Here is a 23,623-nt window from a genome sequence, read left to right on the forward strand (position 1 = left end):
CAAGTGGTCCCCGGGTAGCTTCAGGCACTGTGGTTGATGACAGCCAAGTGCTCAGCTCTGGTTAAAATAGCAGGAACCAACTGGGATAGTTTTACAGACACAATTGAAGGTTTCAATAGTTTTTGTGTTTAGAATGTCTAGATGTGAAGATGTGCCTTAGTTACGCTAAATGACAATACATCCCAGTGCCTTTTCACTGTATGGCAGTTCCTGATATTTTATAAACGCTATCTGTACTGGTTGCTTAAAACCTGCAAGGTCTTTGTGTTGATCTACCTGGATGTGAGCTCATTTTTAATAAATCTCCCCAGCGTAAGTAAAGTGCAAAAATTTGGCACGGATAAGCCATCACTGTATTTCCAGAAGATTACTTAAATAAACCTGTCTTTCAGGAGTATTAGGCATAATTGAAAAAGTGTTGTAGTAGTTAGATGTACAGGTATGCTGCACACACAATGTATGCTGTCAGAATACTTAGCAAAACAGTTCTTATCAGGGCTTTTGTGGTGGTAATGCCTGAAACAGCAAGTGAAACAAACTATTTTGTATTTTTGGAAAAGCTACTTCTTGTCTGATCCTGAAATTAAAGCAAGTTTTTTGTCCATTTGAACCAAAATGGGATTTAACAGTTTAGATGCAAACTCATTACCTGATACTGTTCTTTGTATACTTTTTATTCAGCTTTTAAATAGAATTCTTCAATTTTGGTGTCAGATCTGGTAAATATGTAAGGTGCCTGTAAGAAGACCATAATGGTAACAGTAAGAAAACTGCTAATTTTGACAGTGATCTACCTTGCTGTATATGTTTTCCTGGGGAAGATTTACATGCAGTGGTAAAAAGCTTCTGAAGAAGGTTCTCATTAGAGTAAATAACTTGAAAGAACTCGAAATTTTTGTCCAGAAGATTGAGCATCTATGGTCTTCAGACCAGTGTAGCTCCAGAAACGTGAACTGAGGAGCTTCATGGGAGCTGTAAACAGAGCTGAAAAATACGAACATCTGTCTGGGGCTTGTGTGAGAGTAATCCTGTCAGCTCCTTTGTACTTGACTTGGCTTTATATCTATTTCCCGTTGTTTATTTGTTTTGAACATTTACAAGAAGGATTTCCTGATAAGAATGACTAGAGGTTCCAAGTAAATTTAAAGAAAAAAACCAAAGCAACCAACAGAAGAACCCCATTCCCTTATCTGCCTAAACAAATGCAAAAGCTACTCATAAGCCATTACTATGTTGGCTTTCATGTAAGGATCTCAAATGCAGATTCTTTAAAGGAAAAAAAAAAAAGATGTGTGATAACTGACATGGACTAATTCCTGTTCTGAAGAATTTAGTGGTTGGCTACAGCAAGTAGCATCATTTCAAGGGGCAAAGTCACTAGGGCTTTTTTCTGCTGTGGGAATAGTGGTAAGCTTAGAAGTTAACTTTAGTTTTTGTGTGCATAACCAATTCCTTTAAAAACAGGTAATGAACAGTAAAAGGACAGCGTCTCGGATGTAGGTATTAATACACAGTCAATTCTGAGGTATTTTGAAACTACCTGAAATGAATGAGCTGGTAGCCACGAACTCTTTCCTGAGCAGCACTGATTTTAAGGGCAGATAATTGTAAGGTTTTAAAGCAAGCAGTAGCAGCTACCACAAGGATTAGATGAAGAGAGAAAGGATTCAGCCAGGGCTGAGAGGAGAGTGTGTAAGGCAGCAGAGATGGAAAATAAAGGAAAACAATAAATGTGAAGTTCAGCTACTGCAGCATACAGTTTTTTGGCATATACGTTTGTTCACCATCCCTAACCTTTCTTGACACCTTAGCATGTTGGAGTTCAATGGCATGGCTGTATGCTGTAGAAGAAAACTAGGTGGCTGGGAGGGTACTTAGTGCAGGAAAAGTCAGGAAAGAAGTAGCTGCCAATAAAGGCAGTTAGAGCAGGAACCCAGACAGTGGCTCTTTTTTCCTTCCAAAATAAAACACCTTTTTTCATCTGCCTTCTCCTATTTTATGGGGTGTGGAAGGGAATAGTGTTAGGGGAACAGTTTCCCCTCTGTTCTGTGTTGAGGCTTAGGGGAGTCTAGAAGTGGCTCCATCAGTCACACGCAGGGCTGATCTTGTGTTGGCCCTTCACCGTGTAACTGGGTGAGGTCTGTGTTACAACAGCTTGGTTCAGAGAAATTGGGTTAAACAAGACGTTTTCTTACTGGGATTCCTTGCATCTCATCTGAAGGCTGGATATCTGTAGCTATTGATCTCTTCCATGAATTTGTCTAATAATTTTTGAAACCATTGGTGCTGAAGTGTGAGAAGTGAGTTTCATATCTTGATGCATTGTGAAAGGATGTACTTTGTTCGCAGCTGTTGCTGATCGTGTTTTGACACTCCTCTAAAAACAGTGGATAGTCATTAAAAAGATTCAGCATCTTTATGGAATTGATAATTGAGACATTTCTGTCATTTCTCCTGTTATCTTTTTTAGATATCTTAATACCTTTTTGCCATTCATACTATATCCTTCTTACCCTTTTCAGATCTCTTTTAGTGCTATAGTACTGTATCCTTTTTTGAGAAGTACAGGTGATTGAAATTTAGGTGCAACATGATTTTTTTAAGTGGTATAAGTATGGTTTTTTGTTTTGTTCTCTGTTCCCATATGATAATTCCTAGCACTATATTTGTCTTTTTTGATCATTGCATGACAGTCTCTTTACTTTCTATTGGGAATCTTAAGGATTCCAAAAAGATAGACTTTTAAAGTAAGTGTCGAAGATGTGAATCATTTTCTCACATATTTATTCCATTGTAGCACATGCTTGTTTTGAAAAGTTCACTACAATAAGCACAGTAGCAGACTATTAAGGTGTAATTCATGTGTCCAGGAATTGGCACTGTTCTCTTAAGGACTGTGTATACTGTGAATGTTAAAGATACTTTTTTTCCACATTTAGCAGCTGCAGTTAAAAGAGGTTCTACTGCAGTGTTTCTCTAACTTTGTTTTGATGTATGTTCTTGAGTTGCCAGAGGACCACTCGTTTTAACCCCATGTTGCTGACTGGGTCTACTGAATTGTCTTGTCAGCTCTTTAACTGCATCTCTTCCTCATTTGTCTATGAAGTGTGTATCTTGTAGTAGTAGATTTTCACTGGGGCATATCCAGTGTATTCTGCTCTAAAACTTCCTGAAAGCTGCTCTGAGTGATGCTTGGGAATACAATGCCTGTGATGGTTTGGGTTAATGGTAGCACCTGTGTGGTACAGTTTCAAAGAAACTAAAGCAAAAGGTGCAACTTCAGACAATCTAGGGCTGTGCTTGTTTAAAAAAACCCCAAAACGCCCTCACCCCAAACCCCTGAAAAACCTACCCAGTGGTTCCTTGAATTTGAAAGGGGCTTTCTTGAATATCGAAAGTAGTAGTGGATCAAGATGGCTGTTTCTTGTACACTGAAATGGAGCATAACTGGAAGGAACAGATATTATTGAATAAAGGCTGTGGAAAGTGGGTGTGGGAGAAATGATCCTGCTCTTCAGGGACAGCAGTTGCATCGTGTCCCCTGCGCCTGAGACAGAATTTGTCACGATAGTGTAATGTATATGATCCAGGATATATGATGTATGATCATCCAGGATTTTGTATATTGTGTTTTTGTTTCTCTGCCACAAAAATTAAAAAACAGTAGTATTTGGGTTGTTGTTTGTTTTTTTTTTGCATTACAGACTTTGTTTGTAACATTTTAACAAAAATATTCTAAGTTTTAAAAGTTTTTTCCATGGAAGTAACTTTGGCTAGTTATTCAAGTTTAGGCAGTAGCTAAAAGGCAAGGATTTTTTTTAATTATGACTTTAAATTAGTTTTGTAATATTCTAGTATCGGTGACAAAAGTTTAAATTGTCTTTGTTGTTAATTCATTTTTTTTGAATCCTGATGTTCAGAAGAGCCTGACAAAAAATGGGCTTACAACGGCAGTGTTTAGTAGCGGCCAGTTGTGGGGAGAAAAAACAAGAGAAAAATAAAACTTAAAGGAGTCAGCCTCTTGGAACACAAACAGTTGCTACAGTTAGAATTCAGAGGCTGATGCAGGTAGCAAATTCACCCATGGGTGTATAGCAGAGGTGTTTGCTATGTTCTTGCCTGCAAAATAATTCATTTGGTCATCTTGTCAAACTGAACATGTAAGCTGAGGTCTGTGTTCATTACTAGTTTGAAAGAGTGAACTAGTAAATTGAAGCAAAAATAACATTGTAGTCATGAGATCATTATCCTACATCTGAATAGATGGGTGGTATAAGCGAAGAGGTGAGCCATCTGCATCTCTCTGCAGCTGGGCATGGAAGTGTGGTGCTGCTGTGGAGGCTGGGCTACAGAGACTTTATCTGTGCAGCAGAGGATGTGAGCGTATCCTCGCACTTCATGGTCAGAGATCAATATTCTCTAAAAACCCCAGCCCTTGAAGAAAAGGAAGTCCACATGAGCTTGTCCTTTGGTATACCACTAGTTGGATGATCTTTCTCTCTACGCATCTGAGTAGTTCTTCAACTAAGCTCCCTAAGTCCAGGAGACACGGCGGTTTTCTGTTAAACTTTCTGATAGCTTGAGTTAGCATCAGTCTCTCAGTGAAGCAAAAAGATGCCTCGTGATTAAAATTAGCAAGACAGCTTCAGTTACATTTCTAAATTTATTGCAGACGATGAAATTAAAATCAGTCTTTTGTTGGAAGACTGATTGATTGTCGCTGGAAAGTATTTGATTTTTTTATTTTTAATAGTAGATTTAGAATGTAGCTAATTGGTGTGTCCTGGAATGTTCTTCTTCCACTCGACATTGAAAAGCTAACAAACACTGACAAAAGAAATATAAGTAAAAAATTATAGTGGATGGAAATAAATCCGTTTTACAAGTTGAGCTACCGTAAATGATCAGAGCTCTAATACAAGAAAGATGTATTCAGGTATATTACTGTTCACTGAAATTCCTATCTATACATATATTCTTTTGTGTGTCTGTTAAACATGATCTTAACATGAAGCCCTTTTTCTCCTAACTCAAAAGCTTTCTGGAAGTTGATGAATACCATACATAATGGTAAGTTATATTAGAATCTTTTTCAGAGGTTCATTTATCACAAAGGGCAGCCTTTTGTGGAGAAGCCTGATTGAAGGTCTGCATATTCTGTGGATTGGGTGAAATCCGGGTGAGCAGTGAGTCAATTGTTCCGTACCTGAGTGAAAACTTTGTAGCTTGTCTGCAGGAGCCTGATAGGTCAATAGTTCCTCAGTTCTCTCTTTATGATCTTTTTGTATGCGTGCAGTAAAATGATAACAGTTTTATGCCAGTTCTGAGATTCTTTTCTTTAATTTTGTGAATAGTGTTTCTAGTTGTTCTTCTGTGCTCCATTCATAGGTGTGTTACAGTGGTGTCTACCTCGGGCATTCTCCCACTTGCCTTCCTGACTACTTAAATTACTACAAGTAAGGCATGTGAAGGTAGCCTTGTTTTGTCCGTTCTTTGTTCTGGCAGCCCGACGCTGCCCATTTGTGTTGCTGATAACAATGCTATCCGTTTCAGAAGGAGCAATATTGAATCTTTAATGTATCTAATTGCCGTTTCCCTTTAGTATTCCATATTGGCTTTGTACTCCTAGTTCTGTGTTCACTCATAGCCAGTGGAAATGAAATCTATCTTACTAAATTAGAACTTGGTTTACTTTTTCAAGGCTTTATTCATTTGTAGGAAACAATCATAGCTATATTCACAAGTTATTGAAAGTTTAATAAAGGGAATTTTTACACTTAAAACCCTCTCGTGAGACTAGTTTTGAAGATGATCAAGTTTATTTCTCAATGTTATGTTTAATTGGAATCAGGCAATCTGTTAATAAAAATTGAATTTTTTTTATCCATTGATGTCAGCCAAATAGTGAGTTTATTACTGCTGTAGGTGTATGTTGGAAGAGCAGTGCTGTATACATTGCAAATTGTATTGATTTGGAGTTCAGTGTATGAAAAAGAATTTTCATGTTTAAACTTTGCATGGTGAAGTTCTTTGTGTTTTAAGGTACCAATCGTTAAGGTTTTATAGGAATTTGCTTTTCACATTGTCAAAGCCACAAATTACGTCTTAGTCAGATGTCTATAGTGGTCAGTCTCTTTAATATTGTTTTTTGAATTATAATGTGTATTTCGTGATCTACATGTGGTGAGAAATACTGAAATTTCTTAGATTTGCTTTGCTTTAGTAAAATAGGTTTAGCTTTTTTCCTTTTGATATAGGGTTTTCCCCTCTCACTCTCCCAGGTATACAGTGCTCTGAAACCAGCTTTGAGATGAAGGAAAGCAAGCTCACCATTTTTCTGAAAAAATAATAAAACATCTGAAGGGTATCTGACAAAGTGTGCTGAATTTGGACTTGGTGAGTTTCTGCTGTTTTATAAGCAGAGCCTTTTTGCTGTTTAATGTTGAAGAGGTTTGGGTTCACAGCAGTGTGCAGAACAGAGATGGAAGGAACGCCGTTCGTGATGACTTCTTTCCACTCTGCACTTTTTAAAAAAAACTGATTGTGTGTTCCTAACTCCAGCATGGGAGTTGGAAGGTCATAGAGCAGACTGGTTACTTAATGTTGTATGCTTTCTTGTCGAGCAATAATAATGCTCTGTATGACTCATTACTGTTGGGCAGCATAATGTTTGTTTTAGAACATGTGTTTGGACAGGATTTATCATCTAATCTGACTTTGTTTATTTGTTTGTTTTGTTTTTCTGAGGGGAGTGTGTGTGTTTTAGCTACCTTCCCTGTTTCTCTAAGTAAGATCTCAAAGTTGGTTAGTTTTTTCCCCTGAATTTTGCAGGGTGGGGTTTGGGGTTTTTTGCGTACTTTTGTTTTGACAGAAGCATGTATATGGGTGAAATCAGTGAGGGTAGGGAAATTTTGAGAATATGAACAGGAAGGAAAGTTCTTGCCATGAATGTATAAGATGAAAAGAAAGTATTCAAACTTGAGATAAATATTTAAATATGGGAAGACAATTTACACCAACAGCATATTCAGATTGTGAGTCAGATAATGCTGAGGACTGTAAGAGTCCTTGTCTGTAGGAGTTTTGATGGAGCTTGTTTTCTCATGGCACTGAGTTAAAATTGGCTGCACATCAGCAAGGAAGTACTGAAAAGAAAAAAGAGTTTTGGTTTGAGTGGAGACAAATGCAAGTTTGGAGCAGAGAGGCTCATCTGATAGCTATGCTGGTATAAAGGTGATGGTCGAATCCTGTCAATTGAATTCAATGCTGACAAAGTGTAAAGGAGGAAAGATGATGGCTCAAGACTTGAACGCATTTGAAAGGGTCAGTTTAAAAAAAGGACTAGAAAACAGAGTAATGCAGACTGTATCTTCCATAAAGATACCTGTCTTCATAGAAACTAGTCAGGGCACTCCAAGGCAGAAGTGGCACATTGCTTTTTTGCCAGTAAGAGACTTAGCATTCCACTTATCAGTTTTATGATCAACTTACTGTGTTTTTCATGCTTTTTAAAAAACTTGTTCAAAAAAACGTGAGAAATTGCAGTTGAGAGATCTAAACTTTTCACTGGTATTTGCCGTGTGATAACTTTGTGCTTTGTCCTTCTCAGTCTTATTCTGGACCTTACAGTCAAACTTTTTGACTTGACCTTGAAGTCTCATCTCTTCTGCATCATTTTTATGGCCCTACCACTGGAAAGCAGGAGGAGGGGATATAGGCATACATATCTGTTGAGGAATTTACTGCATACTTTTAAAAAAGACTACAGGGAGTGATGACCTGAATGTTACAGTTTTATGTTAGAGCTAGCTGTAAATGGTAATGGTTGGTTGTAGCCTTTCTGCTACAGTAGCAGAAGAAAGTCTGTAGCTTTCTGTTCTGGCTCGTTCTGTCTTCTGATTTAATACTTACTCCTGTTCTGAGGTCTCTGTTGGTGCTTGTTCTGTGTTACTCTAATTTGTGAGGTACAGCAAGGAGAGTCATAGCACATAGCATCCTGCCAGTCCTAGCACTGTGAGCGGCTTTAGAAGACAGCACATTGCCAAAGGAAACTTTCAGTTCTGTAGACTCGACCTTTGCATCAATGCAAGCAAAAATTAGTATCTTTGATGTGATTTTTTTTTTTTGACAAGATAACCTAAACCTGTCAGAATCTCTACTGAGCATGAATGAGTTAACATTTTTAATCTAGCCCAACTTGGGCAGGCTTTTACGGCATTGATAAAAAAGCATCTGTTTGTATTGCAGCATGAGGACATTAGTGCTTGGCTAAACCATATGAATTTTATTTAAAAAAGGAAGAACAAGAGAAAGACAAATTACAAAGTCATCCTGAAATAGTTCCTTTATGCCCATTTTTTTCAGAGTATTGAATAATGTAGTGTTATTGTTCAGTTACCAAATATTACGACCTTCAATATAAGTACCTGTCCATTAGTTTCTAGAATGCTACTTCAAAGCTTTAGTTGTTGCTAATGACAGCTGTGTGTAGTCTTCCAGCAGTTCAGGCAACAGCTGTTCCCCACCTAACAGAATTGCTGTTGTTATTCGTTAGCCTCTCTAATGACGCTCTTTTTGAGAAATCTGGCTCAATCAAGCAACATGCCTTCAAAGTCACCAGCTTCAGATGACTGGAGTCCAAAGGGGAGACAACTTTTGAAGTAGAAGCTCCTTTAAAAGATTATATTATGTTAACAGTGAAGAGGAACCTAGTGCTTCTGGTGGCTCACCATTTCAGCACTGACATAGATTGCTGTCAGAATGGTTTGAAGATAGGTAGGTTTTCAGAGATCTTAAGCAAGCACATTAAGTTCTCCCTGGAAATCATTAAGAAGCGTAGATCACAAGTGTCATGCTTTTACTCAGGAATACTCATTTAGTGAGCCTAAAACAGCTTTTTATTATGTCATATGTGACACGCTTGAAGTACAGGTCTTCATTGTAGTGCTGAGCATATGTATCTCAGGTGTGATGATGGAGCTCTTTATCTTACTGCTCTTATTCTAGAAGAATACTTCAAAATGTGTTGAATCCGACTAGGATAAGCATGACATTCTAAATGTGTATTATTTCATAAAGCTGAATTAATTATACATTTGAACCTTAAACAGGCACTTATAAGGCATCTCGAAGATTTATTGTGGGAAATCGGAACATCTGGGGGAAACAAATGACAGGAGCTTTGTCCTTGTGTCATCCCTGTCTTCTACTCCCATCCCCCCAAAAAAAGACGACACAGTTTTGACTGAAGTATAACTTTGCTGTGGGACATGGTGTGAAGACTTACAACTATTCTGAAAGGATTGGAAGAAATTCATTGGGTCAGGGTTGGAAGCAAGTTTAAGGCTAATAAATACAAAAACCATTCCTCAAGCTCAAAATCTGCAAGTTGTAGATTCCTAGAGGCTGGAAGAATAGTTGAGGGAAGTATTACTTCATGCTTGCCCTTTTCTTGTGCTGTTCCTTGTGCAGCTGCTGTTGGAGACTGTCAGAGATTGAGATACTCAGCTAGAAAAATGGTAACAGTTCTCCTTGTGTCTCTATTCCAGCAGGCCATTCATCTGCCTCCTTGTGTTATGGTCAAACCTCTCCTCTCAGAGATCGAATTCCCCTGGGCTGGGCTGAGAAAAACGTGGGTTTAAGCCCTTCTGCTGTGGAGGGCTGTAGTGTAAGACCTGTAGCAGGTTGAATTAATTCAAGGTAGGAGTAGATGCACTCTGCACCAGGAAGCTGCAACATTTCTGACAGTGGTTTAGGCAGTTTTGAAGTCTTGAACTTAAAAGGCTGCCTGTGGAAGTAAAAGTCTGATTGAGGGCTGTGTATTGACTGAGCTTGGTTGAAGCAACTTGTATGTGTTGTTTCATGTTAGTTAACTGATGTATGTATTCCTCACTGTTACGGTTTATTGAAGAGTGAGCTCTGTGACACTGACAGGTATGGTCATTAATGAATGTGGGACCAGGTATAAAGTAACATTGTTTACTATAGCTGGTGGGATGAGCTGAATAGAGGAGACCATTTTGGTAGCTACATGGATCAGTTCTGATCCTTCACCCCCCACCCTGTTATTGAGTGTGTTTCTGGATGACTGTAGATAGCTGTACAGTCAGGACCATGAACACAAGAATGGGAGTAGGCAGAAGACTTTGACTAAACTTCTTTTGCTAGCTGAGCTGTCAAGGATTTGGGGTTAATTTTAATGGAGGTTGATAGCAGACTTCAGATGATATGACCTTGTTCTTTAGATCTCTGGTTCGTCATATATGTAAAGTTGCCATGCTAAATTGTGTTCTTCAGTTGTGTGAAGGCTCTTGTCAAGTATTTTGTTTTTTTAATATAAATCCAACCTATAGAGTATTTTTAAATGGAATAATTATGACAGTCTGCCTTCTGTCAATAGATATGAAACTAGAATGTTTGTTCCATTTTGAAAATGTGTATACCTGTATTTTGTATCTTCCTTCCTCTCCACTGCCAGTGATGTGGATTCTTTGGGTACTTTGAGTTTATGAGCTTTTTTCCCTCCTGCCTCACCATGGAGAGGACCCAGAGTGCCATTCATAGAAGGAAGGTATTGACTCTGACAGGAGCTGCTGTGCCTCCATTAGAAAATGGCAACTGAATCTGCCTCAGTCACTGAATGGGAAGGAAGTGCTGGCTTGGTACCAGCCTGCAGATCAGTACCTACTGCTTCCACACGCTCCTAGAACTGTTACTGCAGATTCTTACAGAAATCTGCCTGCCTGAAAGTGAACTCTACCACTTTGCTCAGCAGCAGCAGCTTGTTGATTTGATTCTTAGATTTCAAATTTCTTAATGAAGGAAATGGATGCCCTAGCATCCGCGCTGTAGTTTCATTACCTCTGATGAATTGAAATAAAATATTGTTGCCAGCTTGGCAGTTTCTAACACAACTTTCTTTTCTTTTTAGACAACTGTGTCACAGTATCCTGTTTTTGTTTGCTTGTGTTTAGCATTAGCTTCACTTTAGCATATATTCCTATTCCAAAATAACAGATAGTGGGATATTTCTTCCACTGTTAACATTCCACTGGAGTAGAACATGTTCTTTCTTGTGTAACTAAACTTAATCAATTTTTCTATGTGCTTAGTTACTAATTAATGGACTGCTTCATTCAAAGGCACTTTGCCATTTGGCTCTATATAGAAAGTTGTCATGGTTTTAGGGGAGACTTTGAGATCACAGGAAGTGATCTGAAGGTACTGAAAATGTGTATATAGCTTCAGGTTTTGTAAAAAAAAGTTCTTATAACTCAGAATTTCCACCTGTCCTCCCTCGAGGAGGAAGGTTCTGTAGTTCTCTGCAACCTTTGTGAGGTTGTGAGTTTACATTCTTAAAAAAAGTCTTGGACCTGATTCTGTTTATTACTTAAGTTATGGCAAAATGCTGGGATCAGCAGCCTATGACAGAGATCTCAGATAACTTCTTCTTTTCACAGTTGTTGCAAGAGTTTCAGGTTACTAACTTAAAAAAGAAAATACAGCTTTATGGTAGGGAGAACATTTTCCTAGCTTTCTAAGGAAGCAGTCTGCATCTTGTCTCTCTTGATTTTGGCCTGCAGTAAGCTTTGAGCCTGTTGTCCAATTTTGAGCAGACTCAATAAAGTAGTCTAAAATGTGTAAGTTCCTGTAATAGGAGTGGACAGTGCATGGCTACAGGAGCAGCCTGGTTTTGGCTCTTGCTGAATAAGGCAATCAGCTGCTTCGGAAGGGAACGCAAGGGAGTTGAATAATGTAGGGGGCTGTAGTACTAGAAAATAAAAATATCTGATGATTTTGTAGCTGGATACCGAAATCATGGTGGGAAAGCTTGGTGTATGATGTTGTCTGTGAGATGCAACACTGTTGAAAGCCTGATCTGTTTTGTTAGTTCTTCTGCCCATGGAACTACTTATTTTTGAGATTTTGACTAAAAATGACTAAAATTGTTCTGTGTTCCCCTTGGTGGATGTTGCTGCACAGCTAGTTCTGACTTGAGGTGATTTTGTGTCTCGCTATTCTTGAAGTTCTTTTTTCTCTATTATCTATTCTGTCAGTAATTGCCAGCAGAAAGAGTACCGTTTTTTTCCAATCAGCGTAATCTGATGTGTTCCCTGCTTTATAGTACTGCCTTTACAGTACTGCCCTTCTGTACTAAGCAGGCAGTTATTTGTTGTCCAGAGAGGCTTTTTTTTTCCAGTTGCCTTTTTGTTAAGCCTTTCACTGCATTAATGCAAGCTGTACGTGCATTTTATCTGTCAGAACTTGAGGCCACGTTCTGCAGCTGCATTAGCGCTCTTAAGCACGGTCAGACTTTACCTGAAAGTGTCCGTTGCCACCTGCAATTGAGGAGCTGTGCTCTGTTTAAAATGCTGGAGGTTGTATTTAACCCTGCTCGTTATGCCTCTGGTAAATGATACAATGCTGTTCATCACAAGCTATAGCTATGTGGCTTTTTTCAGTAATATGAGAAAGATTTCAAGGTGGTTTGTTTGTTTTAAACATTGATGTGGTTTATAGTGATTTGTTCAGACTTTGGTTATTATTCCTTCCTGATCCAGAAAGTGATTTATCTCTCCCAAAACCCCAAAAGGACAACTTAATATGTTTGAGACATTTTAAATGTGTACTTTCTTGGTGTTCTACTATGATACGCACATAGTTTTTATACAGGTATTCTTGAAATGGTGTGAAAAACCAAGGAATTATTTGTATTTTCAGCATACAGTTCTTATTTGAATGCTTGCTTGGAATAATATCTTGATTACATGACTTGTTATAGAAGGTGCATGTACTTTATGTAATAAGTAATGTATTGCTAAATGGAAATACTTAGCCCAAATAGAGTGTGCCAATAGGTCGTATTTGTTCTGTATTTTGCAACAGCAACAAATAGCGAGTATTTTTACTACTACTAGCAACAAATAATAGCTTACTTCATTCCACTGGCAAACTAGTTCCCTGCTTGTCTTTCTTTTGAAATAGTTTTTTGCCCATGATTTTGTAAGTATCTGCTTGTATTCCAGAATTTTATTTTTAAGAGGAAGAATAAACCTTATAATTAAAATAGGAGCATCAGCAGCTCTACATTTATTAACTATGTGTGATTCTGAAAAAAAAAAAAGTCTACATTAGCTTTAAAATTTTGGAGTTGTTTTACTTTTCTGGCAAAATATCTTTTTCACTACTTGACTCTCACCAAAAATTTTGTTTTCTCCACTCATTATCATCGGTATTTTATGAGAGTGATAGCATTTGTGGTGACAGGTTCTTATGGTTTGATCATAAGTGTTGTGATATTTAATTATTTTTACACATAAAATTCATGGTTCTTGGAGGCAGATAATTGCATAAGAATCTGATCTTTTTCAAGAATTTTTGTACGTTTAGTTTCAGAGTTAGCATTCAAAATACAGTGAGTCAAAAATCTCATCCTTCTCATTAGCTTGAAATCTCTGGTTGAAAGCAGATTTTTTTAAAAAAGCAACTTTTGAGGACCTGGAGCGTATTTCAGTCTTTGTGGTTGTAATTATATTGAATTTAAGAGCAGAGGCAGTAGTGAGGGTGTTCGTTAATGATGTGCATTTTGGTGGTGCGCAGGGACAGATCTAGAGCGGGATCCATAGAATCTACTGTCTGGTCAGATGAAGCAGATATAATTGGAGAAAGGTCACAAAAAGGCGAACGCTTTGAGAATCTCAACTGCTAGTAATGCTGTAACTGTAGATTTTTGGGATGGTGACCAAAAAAGAGGAAGGTGTGCTAAATGGAAGAAGATGGAAAGGACAGTAGAAGAGCAGAGCAGCTGTGGAATTGTGCCATGGTGAAGAGACTGGGGAGAAGAGGATAAGAAGTCACTGCCCTTGGTTACGCAGGAAAAACGTGTTGTTGGAATGTGTCTACAGCTGGTTTTTAAAACACCTTCTTTCTCTACTAGGTCTGGCTGGTTTTCTCTTCCATTTTTCTTGACAGTTAACAGAGGCAGGGAATTTAAGGTGCATCAGTGTTTGTATATTACGTGTGGGTTTGGATGACGTTAGTCTCCCGTGACTGCCTGTGCTCAGAGGGGTTGCTGGGTGGCGAGTGGTGTTTTAACATCTTCTTACTGTCACTGCCTTCTTCAGATCATTATTTGTATGAGGGACAAAGTAGCTCCACCCTTTGCCTTCTAACTGGCATTTCAGTTCTGTTGCTTTTTTTGATCTAACCATGTTCATTCTACTTCTGTTTACTCCCTGTGGCACTCTTCCTCTAACTGCAGTGCAGTGCTACCATGCTTGATATTCCTTGGCCAGCTGACAGCTCACTTATCTAATGCACGTGGAGCCTAACAGTTTCCTAGACAGGTACTACTTCTTGTCCTGGGCTTCTGGTCACTAGGGTTTTGTTCCCAATCTGTATAATGAACTTTACCCTGCATGTAGATGAACAGAAGTAATGGCTTCACAGAGAGGTATGAACTCTTCCTATTTAAATTGCTAACGTACAAATCTGGCTAATGTTAAAATGCTTGGTCTTTACTTGTTGGCTGTTCCAGCAGAATTGTTAGTCAAGCATTCTTAGATCACGAATGGAGTTTTTGTTTGTGAATAAGGGAAATACCACCAGTTCTACCAGCAAATCTGAGTACTTTGTCCTCAGACTTGCTGCCAATATTTTTCTGAAAATGCACAAGAAATGCTTAGTTGCCAAAATTGCAGTTTTGGGCAAATGTATGTCGTTCAGAAATGTTTTATGTTAAAGTTAAAAAGTATTTTTCTGTTTGTATTATGTATGGTCAGTTATATAGCCCAATACTTCATGCTTTATCTACTTTAACTTTTACGGTAATTCGTTGAAAGAACAAACTGATAGCAGACTCAGTTGAAGGCATTTTAGCCAAAATTCTGCTACTGTTAATACTTGAGCAGTTTGTAATGCACATAAATATTTGATTTATCACAGTTTTGTTATACAGAAGCTTAGAACTGAATCAATGTGTGTTCCCTGAACTGCAGAATGTCAAATGACGCGGGAGCATTTTTATCAATAAGCATGGCTAGAATATCAACACAGAAAATTTCTGCATTATGTATTTAGTGATCTTGTTTGTCTTGATTAATTTTGTACTGCATATTTACATGGTGACTAGAAAACAGAGGGAGGGGGAGAGAGAGAGATGCATGTAATGATTTTTGTAATTTTTTTCAGGTATTTTTAGCAGCAATGATGTAGCAGTATCATTTCCAAATGCAGTATCTGGCTCAGGATCTAGCACTCCCGTTTCCAGTTCTCATTTACCTCAGCAGGCTTCAGGCCACTTGCAGCAAGTGGGAGCTCTGTCACCTTCAACTGCGCCTTCTGTAACTACTGTTGTTGCTGCAACTCAGGTAAACTATCACAAGAGTTTAAGATAGAAAACCATGTTATTGACCTGCTTATTTTCAATGTTAAAAGAAACAATAATTTGTTTGGAAAATAGGTTAATAAACATTTATATTTGTTGTGAAAACATAGTGACTCAGAGTTTCCCGTAATATTACATAGTCTCATCTTTGTAGAGCACATAGATTTTTAAAAACGATCTGTGGATTTGTGTAGTAATAATGACTATATTATGACTAGTAGCATCAATGCTTGTTACACTTCATCAGTGCTCTGGCCTGTATCTTATCAGAGCAATTTTTTAAGAAAGGATTTAAAAGAGGGGAAAATGTGTAAAGTTTTGTATGTTTCATGCAAAAATGCTGCTAACAGTTAAAGAGCAGAGGAGTTAATTTGGGAGATTTGACAAATGGACAACTAAGGCTAGCCCCGGCAAAGAGGGTGGCCAAGGCTGACATCTTGATAGCAAATGAAAGTTGATAGATATGCTATGGTTTTATAATTGAATGGTCATACAAATGAAAATATGTCATACACATTTGATGAGGAAGGGGTAAGAGAGGCACTGAAGGAGTGCAGAAGGGAAATGTAGTCAGAGTAATGAACCAGAAAAAGTATTTATTTTGTATGAATTTAAATTGGACGGGATTGTATTTATCAAGGCAAGAGAGTACAAAGTTATAGTTACAGAGAGCCACCATGATTAGAATATAAGCATGAAGGAATACTGTACCTGGGCATGATGTTTTTATACATCGTGTTTGTTGTATTTTTCATTTGCTGGTGGAAATCTGTTTTACAGTGAATGTATCAATTGTATTTATTTTGTGTGCATATAAGCCATCAACTTTTAATTTGTAGAGTGTACACTGATTTGAGATAGTGAGCATAGACCTGAAGAATTAAAATCAAGCTTAATACATACATACTTATACGTGTGTGTGTGTATGTGGACACGTGTGTGTGTGTGTATAGTACATGTATAGCGGGAATATTATGTGCAGGCCAACACAGAAGACATTTCAATATCAGATGACACTTGGTTGTTATAGGTGACAGTTCATATTTTTATGTAATTCTCCTGGACTGGTTTGCTAAAGGAATAAGGCCTGCGATTGTCTGTGTGACTTATGTCTTGTAGCTTTGAAACCTGTTGGCCAGTTTCACCCAAAATGGATTGATATCTCTGTTGCACAAATTGACAGAAACTATATTAAAGAAATGAATTTAAAATACGGTGCTTTGGCAAAGAGCCAATATAGCTTTTGTGAAGGGAAATCACAGGCACTTTGAGTTAGTTCTAATTCCTCCCCCCCCCCCTCCTTATTTATTTTTAAATTTGCTGAAGAGTATTAGACAACATAACTCACTGAAGACACTTAAATTAAACAGCCTGGAGATAAGGGGAAAGGTTGTGTTCTTGTTTAGTAGCAGATTAAAAGATGTGAAAAACCCCAAGCAAGTAGATGCTCAGTTTTCACAGTGGAGAGGCTTTCCAATGGAGTCTTGGAAAGATCAGCGTTATGGCCTTTGTGCAGCTCAACGTATTCATAAATGATGTAGGAAAAGGAGGAGGAACAGAAGTCAAGTTTGCCAATTACGCTGGGTTATGCAGTGAGCTGTTACGAAGATCAGCTGTCACAAACTCCTGAAACACCTCACCAGCCTATGTTGACATGGTGGTAAGAGAGCAAGTAAAATCAATGTTAAAGGGAAAAGGCAGTTTCTGTTCAAAACAGATACAGCAGATACCAAAAGAGGTACCAAAAGAGCCATGGTAATAAACAGTGACAAGGAATCACAGAATCACAGAATATTAGGAGTTGGAAGGGACCTCAAAAGATCATTCAATCCAACCTCCCTGCCAGAGCAGGATCACCTAGACCAGGTCACACAGGAACGCATCCAGGTGGGTTTTGAATGTCTCCAGAGAAGGAGACTCCACAACCTCTCTGGGCAGCCTGGTCCAGTGCTCCATAACCCTTACAGTAAAAAAGTTTTTCGTTAGGAGGTTCAGGTTGAACCTCCAGCTTGCTTCCATTTCCCCTTGTCCTGTCATTGGGTATCACTGTGGATAGCCTGACTCCTTCCTCCTGACACTCGCCCTTTACAAATTTATAAACATTAATGAGGTCACCCCTCAGTCTCCTCTTCTCCAAGCTAAAGAGACCCAGCTCCCTCAGCCGCTCCTCATAAGGAAGATGCTCCACTGTCTCAATCATCTTTCAAGGAACAACATCTTTCTTCTTCGGGGGGACCTTATAGCGACCTTCCAATATCTGAAAGGTGTCTATAAGAATGCTGGGGAAGAACTGTTTACAAGGTCATGTGGCAATAGGACAAGGGGTAATGGTTTTAAACTAGAAAAGGGTAGATTTAGGTTGGATGTTAGGAAAAAGTTCTTCAACGTGAGGATGATAGATCACTGGAACAGGTTGCCCAGAGAGGTGGTGGAGGCCCCATCCCTGGAGATATTCAAGATCAGGCTTGATGGGTCTCTGAGCAACCTGATCTAGTAACAATGTCCCTGCTTACTGCAGGGGGGTTGGTCTGGATGATCTTTAAAGGTCCCTTCCAACCTAGTACATTCTATGATGCTATGATCTTTATAAGGAATGAGTAAATAGGATTCTTGGCCTGGAAAAGAGACACTGAGATGGGATAAGACAGAGGTCTGTAAAATCACAAATGGCTTGGAAAATTTAAATAAGCAAGAACTGTGCACCATCACTTCTATATGTTGAAGTCTGTCAGAGGATAAAAGGATTCAAAAAGCAATGGGACAGAGCCATATTTAGCAGGCAGGAACAGAAATACCATAGTAGTAGTTTTTCCTAGGACGTGCACTTTCTTTTAGTGTTTAGCTGAACTAGAGAGCCCTCCATAGGTTAAGTGCTTAAAATTCCTGTTCTTCCTTTGGCTCTGTTTTCTGGGAGCTGTGTTGGAGTCTTTTTTTTTCTTTCCCAAAGGAGTCATATATCTTACCTCAGTTCCTAATTTGTTTTCAAGTGGTCATAGGTTTACTTGTCAGGATCTTATTCACAGCTACTACCATTTTAAGAGTCTTTTGGTTCTGAACTATAAAGGAAGGTTCAAATGGTGAGAAGGTTTGGTTGACAGCCTTAAAAGGAAACTCCTGTGTTTGCACAGAGAATTAACAAAGTCCTGTGCTGTTTCAGTTATTCTAGGACTATGCTTTGGTAACTAGTGTCTGCCAGTTTGAAATCGGTAAAGGCACGGTCTTTGGGTTTTTTTCTTATCAATGGTGTCAGTGCATAAATATGAACTTGGTCCTTCCATCATCTGAACCATTATACAGGCATTGATGTTTCAACCATATGTTTCAACCATGCCTCATAAGCTGTGTAGCATGACATGTCTGCAAGTTATACTCTACAACCAAGGCACCTATATTTATCTACACCAATCTTTTTTCCCTTCTGTATTCCCTGTTTTCACAGTTTGTAGTTAGATTGGCACTTTTCCTTTTTGTCTGGCACCCAGTAACATCCAGCAGGTCGGTGTTGGCAATTTCCAGTTGAGGCTTAATTGCTTTAACTGTCACTTTTCTGCGTTGTTTTTACCCTGATGACTTATCAGCTTTGAGAGAAACTTCCTACAAAAAAGCTGTAGTGGCAAGAGGTGAACACTCGGTTGGCTTTAAGGTCTGTGGACACAGTTCTTCCTCATTCATGAGGAAAACTAGTTTACAGGGTACTTTCTATCATGAAGGAAAAAGAAGATGGATATCTGTTGTGAATTTTAAAATATGAAGTGCTTTCTTGTCCTGGTTGAGGTTTAGGATTGGTGCTGCTTCTTGTCATTGCATCAGGCAGATTAGGTGCTTTTCCCTGACTTTCAAGGCTTGAAAATACCAAGTAGGTCTCCCCACTGGAAGTGTCTTTGATTCACACTGAATGATGACAAGCACCTGTAACATGCCTTTGTTTTTCCTGGACGCTACGAGACTTTTACAGTTTCAGTTCCTGAGGTCCTTACAAGTGTTTGAAGAGACTCAGTCAAGAGAACCTATTTTACCATGCAGTTGTTCTCCGGTTCTAGAGAACCATTTTTTAAATGCAGTTACTGTAAATTATACTTCAAGGGCTACGGTTTCCTCAGAGTGCTCTGTCTGCTTACTGGGCCCTTGTGGATGTGTTCTCAGTGTTTACCCACCACTTGACCATGGAAGTCTTCAAATAACCGTGTGCTAAGGTATTTTTTTGTGTAGGGTGAAAGAAAATCAGCCAAGATCCTAAGTGTACATACATTGGTTATAAGTTAAGGTAAGCTTGTGCCTCTGTAGCAGATAAAAAGTAGTAGCTAAAAAAGTAGGTTTTATTTAAACTATTAGTTAAGAAAGCAAGTATGCCCCAACATTGGTTGCTCAGCTGTTTGGGTCAGGATGGCAGATGTGCAATTGGAATTGTACTAAAAATTGGAATAACCTCAAAGATGTGCTGCTAAGGGTCACTCCTCTTAAGATTTCAGCTGTTAAATTTTCTTAGATCTGTGATAGGCATTTGTAATTATGATTTTGGGGACACCATAAATTTGTCAATTTTTGATGGATTTTATTTAAAGCAAGGGTGTTAAGAAATTCTAAAAAGGTCTTGGAAAAAATAGATTTCCACAGAATTAGTCTCAAAATTGGCTGAACTGTTTTGACTGGAAGGTTATGGTAGACTTCTAATACAGAGAATTTTGTTTGTAGTATTAAGAGAACTTGTAAGCAGTTGAAAACAACTGTCCTAAAGTGAGAAAATTAGGTAATACTACTGTACCTTTTGTTATTATTTTAATAACTGCTTTGCCCATATAAAATTAAAGTGGTTAAAACCACCAAGTGCTACTTTTTCCTTCAGGAACTAAACAACACTGATTTTAAAGCTTAGAAAACCACAAAAAACCCAGCTAGAAAATCCTGAATTTGGATTCTTCCATTCTGTTGTCTGGTATGATAGCTCCCATACTGTCATTTTTGTTTGCTTGCTTATAAGACAAACACACAGTATGGGCATTGTTGCAGTCACCTTTTCTTTTGTGGCTCATTTTCTTGTCCCTCATGCCACTCATAATTTTTATTCCAATCTAATGAATCCAGAATTAGCTCGTGTTCCATGCTGTGCCGTAACTGAATTTAAATGCTGGTGTTCCTCACCAGGTGGGAAACCTTGGTTTTGTATAAATGCCACTTGCTGGAAATGCAGATTTTTTTGCATCCTCTTCCTCTTTTTTATATGTCTTGGGCATAGCCTCAGATAGGTTATACTGCTTAATTCAATAAGGCTTTATTAGCATAACAATGCATTTAACAACTGCAAGAATATGTGAAAAAAGGGATAGAGGAAAGCAGGTACAGCCCACGCACATATTTGTTCCTGCTTTTTTGTGAATTGATCCACTTGATGGGTTTGTTGGTACTGCCTGTTTTGCATGTGGCAAATTGCTGTATCCTGGACTACTGTCTTTTCACTCAGCAATGTCCTGTAACTTTTGCATGAATATTAATGTGTGCTCTGTTGTTGAGAAAAATCACTTTCCTCTGTTTGGGTTTTGGATATTGTCTTAAGTGTTCCCTGTTAAACCAAGCCATAAGTTGCACCGCTCCAAGGTCCTATGCTCAGTTTTTATCTTGAAGATTTCCTTTATGTTTCATAATTGTAGTAAAAATGTTTGTCACCCTATTACGTTGTTCTGTAACAGTTTGCTGTATTGCTTTTTCTAATAAGTTATTGTTAGCGATTAATTTATGTTCATAAAAAAAGCATCAACCTGAATGCCTCAGTATCTTTTGTTTCTGTACAGCAGGATTTGGTTTTTGCTTATCAGGAAACAGTGGTTGTTAGATTCAAATTATTTCTTTAAATTTTTACTTAGTAGATTTAGTCTTTTGTAATTAAATGTTTGCTGCTTTGGTCAAGATTGAGATTGAAATTGGTTGATCCATCTGTTCTTTCTGATGACTTAAATGAGTGAAATTACCCCACGAGTCCTCTGTGGCCGTTTGTCTCTGAGGTTTCTATGTTCAGAATACAGGACCAGACTGCAGGAATGGAGGTAAAGGGTTTTGACTGGGTTTTCTTCCAGTCATTGATTATTAAAGCCATCTCTCAGACTGTGTGCCTTTAAAAAAATGCATTTAAGTATCTTGTCAACTCATTTCAGTAGTATTTTCAGTGGGAGCGGAGATGGCATGTACTGGTTTCTTTAAGACATACAGCCTTTTATTTTAAACATGTGTACCTCATTGAATCTTTGGTGCTGGTACTGAATGATTCAGTAGTGTATGATAATTACATTACAGTAATCTCAGTTTATTTAGAAATTTTCAGGATTTATTCTTATTCTGGAAATTTAATATGATCAAATTGGGACTCTGTAGATGATTTTTTTTCTTCTCCCATGTGGTGGTATCTGTGCTCTTAGCAACTGTAATAAGGACATCTGTGAGGCAATTTCAAGCAATATTGCGCATACTTGTCACTAGCCTGGTTTACAGATACAATCCAGAAGATTATCATCTGTTTCTTAACACAGAGAGAAGACTGGTTTTTTGCTAGTTTTTTTTCTAGCTTTTTTCTTTTTAAGCTGTTTTTCTTCCTCTGCAGCTTCCATTTCATTTCCTTCCTAAGTTCCCATCTCTTCCTTTATGCACTGTGCCTCAGTTGCCACAAAAGCAGCTAATACAGAGAAGGAGAAGGACAAGAAGTGTGTGTAACAGCAATCCTTGTGGCTCGCACAGAGATACGGAAGCTGAAGGGTTGCTGTCCGTCACTTGTTTTAGTCCAGGATTTATTTGTGATGCCATGACAGGTCTGCTTCAGCGTGCTGCAATGAAGTGCCTCCATGGTGCAGATGTGATAACTGGGGAGGTAGGTGCTGTTACTCAGTTGCAATTCTAAGTGAAATAAGTTTGCTTTAATCACTTCCATTAGCCCTTCTGAAGTTCATTTGGCTTTAGTCCCCTTAGGAGCAGTAGAAAACCAGCAGGGTTTTCTTTAGCATTCATATATTTATAGGTTATCCTCCTTTGTCTGATCCAGCTTTTAGAGGGAGATAAGGCTTATTTTTTCCCCAATAGATTTGGAGTTATTTGCTAACAACAGAGGAATGTGAAAGCCCAGGAATCCTGAGATCTTTTCAGATTCTGAATGCAGGGCACCTGATGTTTCAGATGCTTCTGTCCTGTGGTTTTTATTTTTTCGCTTTCTGAATTAATCTAGTCCCTAATTTTGGATCTCTGTAGATCCCTGCTCTTTCTCCACATCACTAGTTTACAGTATTTTGGCTTCCTGTTTTAACATTTTTTTTTCTTGTCATAGTTTAAGGCTGCTCATCATTTTGCATCCTCTCAAGGGAATTTTCTTATTTTTCTTTTTTATTCTGCACCCGTGGGAAGACAAGTGAAAATACAGGAAAAAGGAACTCTATTCGTAGTTCTTGTCCCTGTCAAGAGAGAAGTTAGGAGCAGTCTTGGGAGCAATCTTATTTATACTTCCAAAACAGGGGTGGAATTATGAGGGAATTTAAGGGTACATCTTCAAATCTTTGCTGAAAATTCAAGTTGAGAGGATTTTTTGCAGGTCCTCAGAAGGGGCATTTGGGCATTTTTGTAGGACAGTTAAGTGCACATGCCTGATTGATATTGCTGCCAAATTTGCAGTTGTAGCCTCGAATTATGGATGTCATATTATCGAATTCAGTATGGCCAAGTAAGGTACTTCCCCATCCACTTCTGTTTCCCAGTCTTGCTCAGAGAAACATGCTCTGTTTCCTGCCTTTTTTTTCTTTTTTATTAAAAATTCAGCTTAAAGTAAATGTGAGGAAGAGAGGAAAGTTTCAGATTAAGCATCTGAAATTTGCTAAAGCTGGGCAGGCAAAAGTGTAAATCCATTTAAGGGAAGTTTCTTACCCACATCTTCTCTGTGGGTACTCCAGAAAATGCCGGGTCTATTAGCTGTCAGGGCTTTAATGAACTTTTATTTGGGGAGCAGAATGAATATCCAAAAAAATGGATATTAGTTCTAGAGGACATTGGTAAGTGACTGATGTGACAATCTCAGACCTCAAGCAACTGCACTGGATGATCAGCTGCTCAAGTGAGCTTCCTGCTTCGCTCCCAGAAGTACACATCACAACCGTGGGAATTTAGTATCATGCTCTTGCAGACACCTTTGGATCAGCACATCTTAAGACTTAAAACTTGAGACTTTGAAATGATCTCAGCAAACTTATTTAAGCAATAATCCTATCTTGC

At 38.3% G+C, this 23,623-nt stretch overlaps 1 protein-coding gene across 1 annotated transcript in view; it reads left to right on the top strand.

Moving 5' to 3' along the window:
• The window catches only part of MLLT10 (myeloid/lymphoid or mixed-lineage leukemia (trithorax homolog, Drosophila); translocated to, 10), a gene marked incomplete at its 5' end in the record, with an annotated part of 68,544 nt that overhangs the window by 18,495 nt on the left and 26,426 nt on the right, over window positions 1–23,623 (top strand). Inside the window, 2 exons of the mRNA XM_010189266.1 lie at window positions 5,038–5,070; window positions 15,190–15,368. Of these exons, the coding sequence (XP_010187568.1) occupies window positions 5,038–5,070; window positions 15,190–15,368 (212 nt within the window). The remainder of the gene's footprint in view (window positions 1–5,037; window positions 5,071–15,189; window positions 15,369–23,623) is intronic.

Source organism: Mesitornis unicolor, unplaced genomic scaffold (genome assembly GCF_000695765.1).
Source record: "Mesitornis unicolor isolate BGI_N332 unplaced genomic scaffold, ASM69576v1 scaffold24837, whole genome shotgun sequence".
NCBI classification, from domain to species: Eukaryota; Metazoa; Chordata; class Aves; order Mesitornithiformes; family Mesitornithidae; genus Mesitornis; species Mesitornis unicolor.